The sequence below is a fragment of the Lutra lutra genome, chromosome 13, assembly GCF_902655055.1.
Source record: "Lutra lutra chromosome 13, mLutLut1.2, whole genome shotgun sequence".
Lineage (NCBI taxonomy): Eukaryota > Metazoa > Chordata > Mammalia > Carnivora > Mustelidae > Lutra > Lutra lutra.
Genome location: NC_062290.1, coordinates 3709563 through 3723547, shown reverse-complemented (window position 1 = coordinate 3723547; position 13985 = coordinate 3709563). Strand labels below are relative to the sequence as shown.

The following is a 13985-nucleotide window of genomic DNA, read 5'->3' as shown; positions in this document are numbered from 1 at the left end:
GTTGTGAAGATGTTGGTTCTACTTATTTCAACTTAAAGATTTAATGAAATGCCAATCAAAATGCCACCAAGTTATTTTGTGGATGCCAACAAAGTGATTATAAAACTTATGTGGGAGAAAAAAGACCTAGATAGCCAACACTATATTGAAAAGGAAGAAAGTTGAAAGATGATCTCCAAATGCGAGACTTTTTACAAAGCTGCAGAAATCATGACTGACGGTCTGGTGTGACAGTAGATGCTGTCTAAGAGCCCAGAAAAAGACCCATATAAATGTAGTTAACTGATTTTTGTCAAAGAAACAAAGACAACACAATGAAGCAAACACTGTATTTTCTTTCTTTCTTTCTTTCTTTTTTTTTGGTGAGGATTTTAAAAAATTTTTTATTGTGATATGTTAATCACCATAAAATACATCATTAGTTTGTTTTTTTTTTTAAGATTTTATTTATTTATTTGACAGACAGAGATCACAAGTAGGCAGAGAGGCAGGCAGAGAGAGAGGAGGAAGCAGGCTCCCCACCGAGCAGAGAGCCCGATGTGGGGCTCGATCCCCGGATCCTGGGATCATGACCCAAGCAGAAGGCAGAGGCTTTAACCCGCGGAGCCACCCAGGCGCCCCACATCATTAGTTTTTGATGTAGTGTTCCATGATTCATTGTTTACATCAGCACCCAGTACTCCATGCAATACGTGCCCTCCTTAATACCCACCACCAGGTTCACCCATTTCCCCACTCCCTCCCCTCTAAAACTCTCAGTTTGTTTCTTGGAGTCTATAGTCTCTCGTGGTCCATCTCCCCCTCTGATTTTCCCCTTCACTTTTCCTTTCCTTCTCCTAATGTCCTCCATGTTATTCCTTATGTTCCACAAGTAAGTGAAACCATATGATAATTGACTTTCTCTTCTTGACTGACTTCACTCAGAATAATCTCCTTCAGTTTCGTCCATGTTGATGCAAAAGCTGGGTATACATCCTTTCTGATGGCTGAGTAATATTCCATTGTGTATATGGACCACATCATCTTTATCCATTTGTCTGTTGAAGGGCATCCTCGGCTCTTTCCACAGTGTGGCTGTTGTGGACACTGCCACTATGAACACTGGGGTACAGATGGCCTTTCTTCTCATTGCATCTGTGTCTTTGGGGTAAATACCCAGTGCAATTGCTGGATCATAGGGTAGCTCTAGTTTTAACTTTTTGAGGAATCTCCACACTGTTTTCCAAAGTGGCTGCACCAACTCACGTTCCCACCAACAATGTAAGAGGGTTCCCCTTTTCCACATCCTCTCCAACATTTGTTGTTTCTTGTTAATTTTGGCCATTCTAACTGGTATAAGGTGGTATCTCAATGTGGGTTGTTTTTTTTTTTAAGATTTTATTTATTTGACAGACAGATCACAAGTAGGCAGAGAGGCAGGCAGAAAGAGAGGGGGAAGCAGGCTCCCTGCTGAGCAGAGAGCCTAATGCAGGGCTCGATCCCAGGACCCTGGGATTATGACCTTAGCCGAAGGCAGAGGCTTAACCCACTGGGCCACTCAGGTGCCGCCTCAATGTGGTTTTGATTTGGATTTCCCTGTTGGCTAATGATGATGAACATTTTTTCATGTGTCTGTTAGCCATTTGTATGTCTTCATTGGAGAAATGTCTGTTCACGTCTTCTCATTTTTTGACTTGATTATCTGTTTTGGGGGTGTTGAGTTTGAGAAGTTCTTTATAGATCCTGGATATCAGCCCTTTGTAGTGCCATTTGCGAATATCTTCTCCCATTCTGTGGGTTGCCTCTTTGTTTTGTTGACTGTTTCCTTTGCTGTGCAAAAGCTTTTTATCTTGATGAAGTCCCAATAGTTCATTTTTGCTTTTGTTTCCCTTGTCTTTAGAGACGCATCTTGAAAGAAGTTGCTGTGGCTGATGTCAAAGAGGTTACTGCCTATTCTCTAGGATTTTGACGGATTCCTGTCTCACGAGGTCTTTCATCCATTTAGAGTTTATCTTTGTGTGTGGTGTAAAAGAATGGTTGAGTTTCATTTTTCTATACATAGCTGTCCAATTTTCCCAGCACCATTTATTGAAGAGACTGTCTTTTTTACATTGGATACTTTCTTTTGCTTTATCGAAGATTATTTGACCATAGAATTGAGGGTCCGTATCTGGGCTCTCTACTCTGTTCTGTTGGTCTGTGTGTCTGTTTTTGTGCCAATACCATTCTGTCTTGGTGATCACAGCTTTGTAATATAGCTGGAAATCAGGCAATGTGATGCCCCTAGTTTTGTTTCTCTTTTTCAACATTTCCTTGGTGATTGAGGGTCTTTTCTGGTTCCATACACATGTTAGGATTGTTTGTTCCAGCACCTTGAAAAATGCTGGTGGCATTTTGATCAGGATGGTGTTGAAAGTATAGATTGCCCTGGGCAGCATAGACATTTTATCAATGTTTATTCTTCCAATCCATGAGCGTGGAATGCTTTTCCATCTTTATGTGTCTTCTTCAGTTTCTTTCATGAGTGTTCTGTAGTTCCTCGAGTATAGATTCTTTACCTCTTTGGTTAGGTTTATTCCAAGGTATCATGGTTTTTGGTGCTATCGTAAGTGGAATCGGTTCTCTGATTTCCCTTTCTATAGTTTCATTGTTAATGTATAAGGAAGCAAATGATTTCTGTGCATTGTTTTTGTATCCTGCCACATTACTGAATTGCTGTATAAGTTCTAGTAATTTGAGGGTGAGTCTTGGGTTTTCCACATAATGTATCATGTCATCTGTGAAGAGAAAGAGTTTGACTTCTTCTTTGCCAGTCTGAATACCTTTTCATTTCTTTTTGTTGTCTGATTGCTGTTGTATGACTTCCAGTGCTATGTTGAACAATAGTGGCGAGAGTGGGCATCCTTGTCGTGTTCTTGATCTCAATGGGAGAAGTCTGTGGATTTTTCATAGATGGATTTTATGAAGTTGAGGAATGTTCCCTCTATCCCTGTACTCTGAAGAGTTTTAATCAGAAAAACATGCTGTATTTTGTCAAACGCTTTTTCTGCATCAATTGAGAGGACTGTATGGTTCTTCTCTGTTCTCTTATTGATTTGTTCTATCACATTTATTTGTGAAAGTTGAACCACACTTGCATCCTAGGGATAAATCCCATCTGGTCATGGTGGATAATCATTTTAATGTACTGTTGGATCCTATTAGCTAGGATCTTGTTGAGAATCTTGGCATCCATATTCATCAGGGATATTGGTCTGAAATGATCCTTTTTGATGGGGTATTTGCCTGGTTTGGGGATCAGGGTAATGCTGGCTTCATAGAAAGAGTCTGGAAGTTTTCCTTCTGTTTCCATTTTTTGAAACAGCTTCAGGAGAAGAGGTATTATTTCTTCTTTGAATGTTTGATAGAATTCCCCCAGGGAATCCATCAGGTCTTGGACTCTTGTTTTTTGGGAGGCTTTTTGGTTTTGTTTTAAAATCACTGCTTCGATCTCATTACTGGTTAATGGTCTATTCAGGTTGCCAGTTTCTTCCCATTTCAGTCTTGGAAGTTTATAGGTTTCCAGGAATGCATCCATTTCTTTCAGTTTGCTTAACTTATTGGCATACAGTTGTTGATAATAATTTCTAATTATTGTTTCTGTTCCCTTGGGGTTAGTCATGATCTCTCCCCTTTCATTCATAATTTCATTAATTTGGGTCCTTTCTCTTTTCTTTTGGATTAGTCTGGCCAGTGGTTTATCGATCTTACTAATTCTTTCAAAGAATTAGCTTCTAGTTTTGTTGATGCATTCTCCTGTACTCTGGTTTCTAACTCACTGATCTCTCCTCTCCTCTTAATTATTTCCCTTCTTGTGCATGGGGTTGACTTAATTTGTTGTTGATTCTCCAGTTCTTTAAGGTGTAAAGAGAGTTTGTGTATTCAGGAATTTTTTTTTTTTTTTTTTTTTTTTTTTGAGTGAGGCTTGGATGGCTATGTATTTCCCCCATAGGACCACCTTTGCCATATTCCATAGGTTTTGGACCGATGTATCTTCATCTCATTGGTTTCCATGAATTGTTCAAGTTCTTTGATTTCCTGGCTGACCCAAACATTCTTGAGCAGGATGGTCTTTAGCTTCCAAGTGTTTGAATTTCTTCCAAACTTCTTCTTGTGATTGAATTTCAGTTTCAAAGCATTGTGGTCTGAGAATATTCAGGGAATAATCTGAATCTTTTGGTATTGGTTGAGACCTGATTTGTGACCCCATATGTGGTCTATTCTGGAGAAAGTTCTATGTGCACTCGAGAAGAATGACTATTCTATTGTTTTAGGGTGGAATGTTCTGTATATATTTATGAGGTCCATCTGGTCCAGTGTGTCATTCAAAGCTCTTGGGGGTTTTTTTTGTTGATTTTCTGCTTAGATGATCTGTCTGTCGCTGAGAGTGGCGTGTTAAGATCTCCTACAATTAACGTATTCTTATCAATATGTTTCTTTATTTTGATTAACAGTTGGCTTATGTAGTTGGCTGCTTCCATGTTTGGGGCATAAATATTCACAACTGTTGGATCTTCTTGGTGGATAGACCCTTTAAGAATTATGTAGTGTCTGGGGCGCCTGGGTGGCTCAGTGGGTTAAGCCGCTGCCTTCGGCTCAGGTCATGATCTCAGGGTCCTGGGATCGAGTCCCGCATCGGGCTCTCTGCTCAGCAGGGAGCCTGCTTCCCTCTCTCTCTCTCTCTGCCTGCCTCTCTGTCTACTTGTGATCTCTCTCTGTCAAATAAATAAATAAAATCTTAAAAAAAAAAAAAGAATTATGTAGTGTCTTTCTGTATCTCTGACTACAGTCTTTAGCTTAAAATCTAATTTGTCTGATATGAGAATTGCTATCCCAGCTTTCTTTTGAGGCCCATTGGCATGAAAGATGGTTCTCCATTCCTTCACTTTCAGTCTGGATGTATCTTTAGGTTCAAAATGCTTCTCTCGTAGATAGCATATGGATTGGTCCTGTTTTTTTGTTTTTTTTTTTAAAGATTTTTTTTATTTATTTGACAGACAGAGATCACAAGTAGGCAGAGAGACAGGCAGAGAGAGGAAGGGAAGCAGGCTCTCCGCTGAGCAGGGAGCCCGATGTGGGGCTCGATCCCAAGACCCTGGGAACATGACCTGAGCCGAAGGCAGAGGCTTTAACCCACTGAGCCACCCAGGCACCCAAGCTATATGTTTCAAGGAATTTGTCCAGTTCTTCTGGGTTGTCCAATTTGTTGGCAAATGATTTTTCAAAATATTCTCTTTTAATCCTTTGTATTTCTGTATTGTCAGTTGTGCTTTCTCTCCTCTCTCATTTCTGATTTTTGTTTGAGTCTGCTCTTTTTTTTTTTTGACCAGTCTACTTTTTATCAATTTTATTTTTTTCTCCCCAAAGGAACCAGATGCTGGTTTCATTGATCTGTCCTATTGAGTTTTTATTTGGCTTGGTTTTGTAGCTTCTGTTTTATTTATTTCTGCTGTAATATTTATTATTTCTTTCCTTCTACTGGCTTTGGGTTTTGTTCTTTTTCTATCTCCTTTAGGTGTAAGGTTAGGTTATTCATTTGAGATTTTTCTTGATTCTTGGGGTTGGCCTATATTGCTGTATAATTCCTTCTCAGAACCACCTTTGCTGTATCCCAAAGTTTTGGACCATTGTATTTTTCCCATTTGTTTTTTTACTTCCTCTTTGATTTCCTGTTGGACCCATTCATTATTTAGCAGCATGTTATTTAACTAACATGTATTTGTACTCTTTCCAGATTTTCTTCTTGTGGCTGATTTCTAGTTTCATAGCATTGTGGTCCTAAAAGATGCATGGTATGATTTTGATCTTCTTGAATTTGTTGCGAGTTGTTTTGTGGCCTACCATGTGATCTCTTTTAGAGACTGTTCTATGTGCACTTGAAAAGGATTTGTATTGTTTTAGGATGAAATGTTCTGAATATATCCGTTAGATCCATCTGGCCAAATGTGTCATTCAAAGCCACTGATTCCTTGTTGATTTCTGTTTGGTTGATCTATCTATTGATGTAGGTGGGCTGTTAAGGTCCTGTACTATTATTACTATTATTTCCTTTATGTTTATCATTAGGTGTTTTATGTATTTGGGTGCTCCTGTGTTGGGTCACAAATATTTACAATTGTTATATCTTTGTGTTGGATTGTTCCCTTTATGATTATATAGTGTCCTTTTTTGTGTCTTGAAATATAGTCTGTTTTACAGTCTATTTTGTCCAATTTATATATTGTTACTCTGGCTCTCTTATCACTTCCATTTACATGATAAGTGCCTTTCCATCCCTTAACTTTCACTCTGCATGTGTCTTTGGGTCTGAAATGAGGCTCTTGTCGACAACATATAGATGGGTTTTGCTTTTTTATCCATAATGCCACCATGTGTCTTTTGATTGTTACATTCGGTACATTTACATTTAAGGTGTTTAATACTAGGTATGTGTTTATTACTGTTTTGTTACTTCTTTTCCAGTTGTTTTTGTAGTTCTTGTCTGTTCCTTTTTTCTTTTTGTCTCTTAGAGTTTGCTGGCTTTCTTTAGAGATAAACTTGCATTACTCTCTTTGTTTTTTGGCTTATCTGTTATTGGCTCTTCATTTGTGATTACCATTAGGTTTATGTATAATATCTTATGTATATAGCAGTTTTATTATGTTTATGGTCACTTAAGTTTGAACCGATTCTTTTTTCCTCTCCCTGCCATGTTTTAGATATATGGTGACATACTTTACATCTTTTTATTTTGTGAATTCTTTGACTAATGTTTTTTAAAGAATTTATTTTTATTTATTTGAGAGAGAGTGTATCAGTGTGGGGAGGAGCAGAGGGAGAGGAACAGGCAGATTCTGCATTGAGTGCATAATCATAATCATAATCTCATAATCAAGTCATAATCTCATGACCCTGAGATTATGAGCTTCGTCCAAATCAAGAGTTGGTCACTCGATGAGTCACCCAGGCCCTCTCCCTTGACTGATATTTATAAATATACCTAATTTTACTGCTTTTGTGCTTCCTACTTTTCTCACTCATGCTTATGGTCTTTTGTTTCCACTCATAAAGTCCCCTTTAATGTTTCTTGTGGGCCGGTTTAGTGGTCATGCATTTCTTTAACTTTTGTTTGTCTGTTAAACTCTTTATTGCTCCTTTTATTCTGAATGATAGTCTTGCCAGATAGAGTATTCTTAGTTGCACATTTTTTTCCTTTTAGCACTTTGAACATATCATGCCACTCTCTCTGGCCTGCAGAGTTTCTGCTAAAAAATCAGCTGATAGCCCTATGGGGTTTCCTTATGTGTAACTGTTTTCTTTTCTCTTGATGCTTTTAAAATTCTCTCTTATTCACTTCTTTTTGCTGTTTCAGTTACTATGTGTTTTAGTGTGGATCTCCTTACGTTTATTTTGTGGGAGACTCTCTGTACCTCCTGGGTCTGGATTCCTTTCGTCCCCCAGATTCAGGAAGTTCTCAGCCATTGTTTCTTCAAATAAATTTTATGCTCCCTTTTCTCTCTTTTCTTCTGGGATCCCTATAATGCAAATGTTACTACTCTTGATGGTGTTCCTGAGTTTTCTAAGTCTGTTTTCACTTTTCATTACTATTTTTTCTCCTTCCTTTTGAGCTTGCTTTCCATTCCTGTCCTCCATGTCATTGACTTATTCTTCTGCTTGTTCTAGACTACTATTTATTCTCTCTGGTGTATTTTTAATTTCAGTTATTAAGTTCTTCATCTCTAATTAGTTCTTTTTTGTTTTCTATCTCTTTATCAAGGGTCTCACTGAAGTCCTCCACTCCTTTCTCAAGTTCAGTGAGTATCTTTATGTCCATTACTTTAAATTCTTTCTGAGGCATATTATCACTGCTTTGTTAGCTCTTTTGCTGTGATTTTGTTCTGTTCTTTCATGTGGGATATATTCCTCTGATTCTTCATTTTGTCTAATTCTGTGTCTGTTTCTGTGTGTTGGGAAAGTTAGCTATGTTTTCTGCTCTTGAAAGTCATGGCCTTATCTCTTTTTTTTTTAAGATTTTATTTATTTGACACAGAGTGGGGAGAGAGAGAGAAAGAGAGAGAGAGCGAGAGCGCACAAGCAGTGGGAGCAACAGAGGGAGAGGGAGAAGCAAGCTCTCCACTGAGCAGGGGGCCTAATGCAGGGCTCGATCCCAGGACACTGGGATCATGACCTGAGCTGAAGTCAGACACTTAACCGACTGAGCCACTGAGGTGCCCCAGCAATTGATTTTTGTATATTAATCTTGTATCTGCAGCCTTGATTTACTCACTTGTTAGTGCCAGAAATTTATTGATTCTTTGGTATTTTCTAAATAATTAGGTCATTTGCAAAGTTATTATTGCTTCTTCCTACCCAGTGTGTGTATCTTTTATTTCTTCTTTTGTCTTCTTATATTAACTAGTACTTCCAGTGTGAAATTCATAGGAGAGGTGAGAAGGGGACACCCTTGCTTTGTTCCTGTTCTTCAGGGACAGCATCTGCTTTCTCAGCACTAAGCAGTGTATATGAGTGGTGGCTTTTCCACTCTTTTTTTAAGCCCAGCCACAGTTACCTGCTGAGGCCATCAGCACAGCCTGTTCTTAACCTGAGCCTGAAAAAATTAATGTCACTTCTTTACTGGTCTCTAACATCCAACCAGTGTTCATATTTCCTGGATTGCTCAAAACTGCTAAAACACATTGCCTTTGGTTGCTGGGTCTTGAAAGTCCTTTCTGTAAGAGCTCTCTCTCTCTTTTCATGCTGTTAACTTGTTGAAAGCTTCACATTTTGAAAAGATTACACACATGTCAATTCACCCCTCAGTATTTCCACCATTTTTTTTTTAAGATTTTATTTATTTATTTGAGAGCGAGAGAGAAAGCACGAGAAGGGGGAAGACAGAGGGAGAAGCAGACTCCCTGCTCCACCCCAAGACTTCAGGATCATGACCTGAGCCAAAGGCAGTCGCTTAACCAACTGAGCCACCCAGGTGCCCACTTCACCATTTCTTAATAATGACTTGTTTTCCCCATATGCTGAATATCATGATCACAACTAACAGTGTTCACAATACTTCTCTAATGCCCAGTTCATTTTAAATTGTCCTTTGTAATCCCCAAAATGCTTTCTGGTACATTTGTGTGAAGCGTATAATCACATCTGAAGAATGGTTATCTAGTCTTTGCATTAAGGAAAGTCTCCCCTCTTAATAATTTCTTTGTGACATTGGCTTGTTGAAGTCCTGGGCCATTTGCTGACTGCCCCTTCTTAAATCTCAAGTCGCATTTAAAATCTTGGGAACTCAACCTTGGACATATAAATGGGGGGGCAGCCAGAATGATGGCACCCACCCTGCCTAACCTACCCCCCCCTTCCCCTGGTCTACATTCTCTGGAGACCCGTAGCATTCCTTCTGTTTGGATTTCCTGGGACTTGTCCTTTGGCTTCAGGGCAGATGTGGATGGTGAGTTTCTGTTTTCCCTATGATAGGTGATTTTGGCTCTCAGTGTGAGTGCTCTCCTATGGGTACTCTGAGGACCTTTCCTTCTTAATAGAATCCCCACAGTGAGAAAAGTCTTATCTACCTGCAGGGGGCTGAAGGCTTCAATTCTCAACTGGGGATTGGGACAGCCTGTTGCTGATCTGGCTCTAGGACCTTTTTCCCCCCACCTTTTTTTGGATACTGGTTAAGAATGAGCAGCTCTGATGACCCCTGCAACCTGCCTTCCTTATCTCTACTCACCCCTGCTGAACTGGGAGGCTAATGGAAGGGTACTTCTTCCAAGCGCCACTTCACCTCTGTTCTCTTTCCTCAGCTCTGCCTTGGAACTTGACTCTTCTCTAGGAAGAGCACTAAGCTGACCAGGAATATGGCCCCAGGGCTTCTGACAACCAGGGATCAGGTGAGTCCTAAAATTTTTTCCTAGCTCTTACAGGATGGACTCATTGTCTGCTTGTTCTGGAGCTGCCCTGGTGGTGTTAGGTCGTATTTAGCCCTGATTTTGGAGGTGTGGCGCATCTTACCCAGAGCCTTTTCTCAGACTCCTCTGTTCCATTCATGACTTACGCATTCACCAAGTAGTGAACTGTAATCAACACGGTTAAAATACAAATACAGGATATTCATGCTTATGTGCCCAGTGATTCCCAAGGCCTAAAAACGTGAAGGAAGGCTTCCAGGACAAAGCTCTTTGCAGAGCTGTCTGAGCTCCCCCTGATGGACTTGACAAATTGAAGAACTTCCAGTGGGAGTGTGACAGGAAGTCTAGTGCATCTCAGAAACCAGGTGACTGGCAGGCTGTCCCTGACCATTTGGAAAGATGGAGCAGCCAGTGGCCTTTGGTCACATCAGTTTTCTCTGTGTAGTGGTGAGGGTGTCTGCTTGTTACTTGGGGATACATTTAGTTTGGCTAGTCCTATGATTGATTGATTTATATTATATATCAATATATATATAAAAATTATATATAATTTTCTTTTTTTTTTTTAAGATTTTATTTATTTATTTATTTGACAGAGATCACAAGTAGGCAGAGAGGCAGGCAGAGAGAGAGGGGGAAGCAGGCTCCCCGCCGAGCAGAGAGCCCGATGCGGGGCTCGATCCCAGGACCCCGGGATCATGACCCGAGCCGAAGGCAGCGGCTTAACCCACTGAGCCACCCAGGCGCCCCATATAATTTTCTTTTTTTTAAAGAGTTTGTTTATTTTACTTGAGAGAGAATGTGAGCAAGAGAAAGCATAGAAGAAAGGGAGAAGCAGACTCCCTGCCGAGCAGAGAGCCCAACACGGGGCTTGCAGACAGATGTTTAACCAAATGAGCCACCCAGGAGACCCTGTACTTTATATTTAAATGAGTTTTCCACACTTAAAAATCGGAAGATTGTATCTGAAGGTCTGGATTGCCAGCTTCCCTGAGAATAGGTCATTCATCACTCTCCAGAATCCACACTCTTGGCAAATGACAAGTAGTTGAACCCAAACAGTGTCACTACAGTGTAGTCATACTCCCTTCCACCCCCTGGCCCCAAGGCCGAGGAGTCTAATTCACTCACTCATTACTGTTCTGGACCCTGAATTCTTTGCCTTCACCTGTTGTGAGCCTGGATGGACAGTTCAGCCAGAATCTGGAAAGCTAGGCTGAGGGTTGTGGGCTTGAACTTAGAGTAAGCTGGATTTTGAACGATTTTGAGATGGATTTCGCCATGTTGAAATCAAGGATTGGGAAATAAATAGTATAGTTGATTCTTGAACAACATGGATTTGAGCTGTGTAGGTTATTTATATGTGGATTTTTTTTTCAGTAAATACAGTGCAGTATTATAAATGTATTTTTTCTTTCTCATAAGTTTCTTAATAACTTTTTTCTCTAGCTTATTTTATTTTATGAGTATAGTATATAATACACATAACACAAAATGTATGTTCACTGACTGTTTATGTTATTAGTGAGGCTTTCAGTTAATTGTAGGCTATTCAGTTTTGGGGGGAGTCAGAAGTTATACACAGATTTTTGAATGTATGGTGGTTTGGCACCCCTCACCCCTGTGTTGATCAAAGATCAACTGTAACTGAGTTAATACTGTGTCCTAAAGGTTTTCTCTAAGATTAGGCAGTATTTGAAATTGGCACAATTGGATAAAATTAACATTTATTAACCACCTAAATAGATACCAGATGAGATTCTTTTGTCTTGGTTATATCAATTACACAAAGTACTGTCAGTTGTATTCAGTTTTTCATTGCCTATCATATCAGGTGTAGAATTTTTTGCAAAAGATCTGAACTTAATCTTAAATACTCGGCTCATACAGTGAATAGTTGCCTGTTACTGTACAAGTTAAAAATAAATGATTATCAGAACCACTGAGAGCTGCTTGCCCCTCAGTTGTCAAATATTTTATACCTTTGAGGGAGAATGTTTATGTAGCACATGCAATTCAGAATGTTACTTAAGGTAAGAGAGAAAACTTCTGTATGTTTCACTTTACCATTTATGATGTTAACAGAGAAGCATTCTTGGCCAAAATGGAAGGTAGCACTTGCTCACTTTTTCCTTCCCTACTCTGCCACTTCCTGTGGGATCCTTAGCACACCTTGAATCTCATCCTGTCTGTGACCAGTATCTCTCAATATACATTTTTTTCTTTTATTTATTTCCTTGTGAGAAATTGATGTGAGTGTTTAAGTGTCTGAAATGCTAAGTTTTTTAAGATGAAATTTCCATACCTGGAAGAGTGTCAGGCATGCAAACCTACTTGTTTCAGAAAGGGACCACAGTCCAAACTTTTTTTTTTTTTTTTTTTTAAGAGGAGGGGCAGAGGGCAAGAGAGAATCTTAAGTGGTTCCATGCCCAGCATGAAGCCTGATGTGGAGCTCAATCCCACAACCCTGACATGACCTGAGCTGAAATCAAGAGTTGGATGCTTAACCAGCTGAGCCACCCAGGCACCCAAAACAATCTTAACTTTTTTTGAAAAAAAAAAAAAAAAAAAAAAAAAAGAAGCATGAAGGGGTTTGTTTTTCTGTTTATTTGAGGCATAGAAATTACATATTTTAGGATTCTTTAAATTGCATTTCCATGTACTTTGGTATGTATCTGATCTGAATTACATAAAATCTTTTGACCTGTATTCTAAATGAATATATTGTTGGCCATATATACACATGGTATTTGGCCTTGTCTAAGGAGTTTGGCCTGATAGAAGAAATTGGAATATGCTTTAGGGTTGTGACATAGATCAGGGCTGGACCTACAGGTTGTTAACTAGTAAGAAATTAGCACTTTTTCATTGAATCTTAAGAAATTGTTTTGAATGTCTGCTGTGTGAGGGAGCCTTTAGTCAACAAACAATGATATCCACAGCACAGCCTCCATTCTTATAAAACTCCTAACTTATTTAGGTGTTTGTCACTGGAATTAAACATTTAAGAGTTCCTTTATTGAGGTATAATTCACATCCAATAAAATTCACTATTTCAAAATCTACAGTTTGTAGATTTTAGTATATTCACAAAAGTCGTGCAGTCCTCACCACTAATTCCATAATGTTTTTGTAACCCCCAAAGAAAGTTCACACCCATTAGGAGTCACTCCCTTTTCTTCCCTTTCCTAACCACTGGCAAGTGCTCATCTATTTTCTTTCTCCATAAATTTGTTTTTTCTGGGTATTTCATATAAATGAAACCATATAATATGTGGTTTTTGTATTTGTTTTCTTTCACTTAGCATAATATTTTCAAGGTCCATTCATGTTGTAGCCCGTATCAATAATATTTCATTTCTCTTCATGGTTGAATAACATTCTGTTGTTTTTTCATTCATCATTCATCAGTTGATGTACATTTCATTTATTCTTGTCATTGGAAATTAGGATCTTTGGTCTATGCACATATTTGAGGTTTTAATGATAAAACTGATCTAGTGACTACCCCAGTGTCAGATCTTTAAAGGTGAAGAAACCCAAGAATCCATCAAACTCCTAGAGGAGAATATAAGCAGTAACCTCTTCAACATCAGCCACAGCAATTTCTTTCAAGACACGTCTCTAAAGGCAAGAGAAACAAAAGCAAAAATGAACTTTTGGGACTTCATCAAGATAAAAAGCTTCTGCACAGCAAAGGAAATAGTCAACAAAACTAAGAGGCAACCCACGGAATGAGAGAATATATTTGCAAATGACATTTCAGATAAAGGGTTGATAGCCAAGATCTATAAAGAACTTCTCAAACTCAACAACCAAAAAAAAAAAAAAAAAAAATAAAGAATCCAGTCAAGAAATGGGCAGAAGACATACAAATGGCTAACAGACATGAAAAAATGTTCAGCATCACTACCCATCAGGGAAACACAGATCAAAACCACATTGAGATACCACCTTACACCACTTCGGATGGCTAAAATCAACAAAACAGGAAATAACAAATGTTGGTGAGGATGTAGTGAAAGGGGAACCCTCTTACATTGTTAGTGGGAATGCCAGCTGGTACAGCTA

At 39.0% G+C, this 13985-nt stretch overlaps 1 protein-coding gene across 8 annotated transcripts in view; it reads left to right on the top strand.

Moving 5' to 3' along the window:
* Positions 1 to 13985, top strand: part of ZNF169 (zinc finger protein 169) — a 57577-nt gene that overhangs the window by 7021 nt on the left and 36571 nt on the right. For 3 of the 8 annotated variants that reach the window (XM_047699871.1, XM_047699870.1, XM_047699869.1), the window contains one exon: positions 9810 to 9896. The exons of 1 other annotated variant lie outside the window; for it this stretch is intronic. In XM_047699871.1, coding sequence (XP_047555827.1) covers positions 9864 to 9896 — 33 coding nt within the window. In that variant the 5' untranslated portion in view covers positions 9810 to 9863. Of the gene's footprint in view, positions 1 to 6397; positions 6444 to 7774; positions 7812 to 9434; positions 9458 to 9809; positions 9897 to 13985 lie in introns of those variants that run through there. 4 more of the 8 variants (XM_047699873.1, XM_047699872.1, XM_047699874.1 and 1 more) reach the window with 4 other exon arrangements.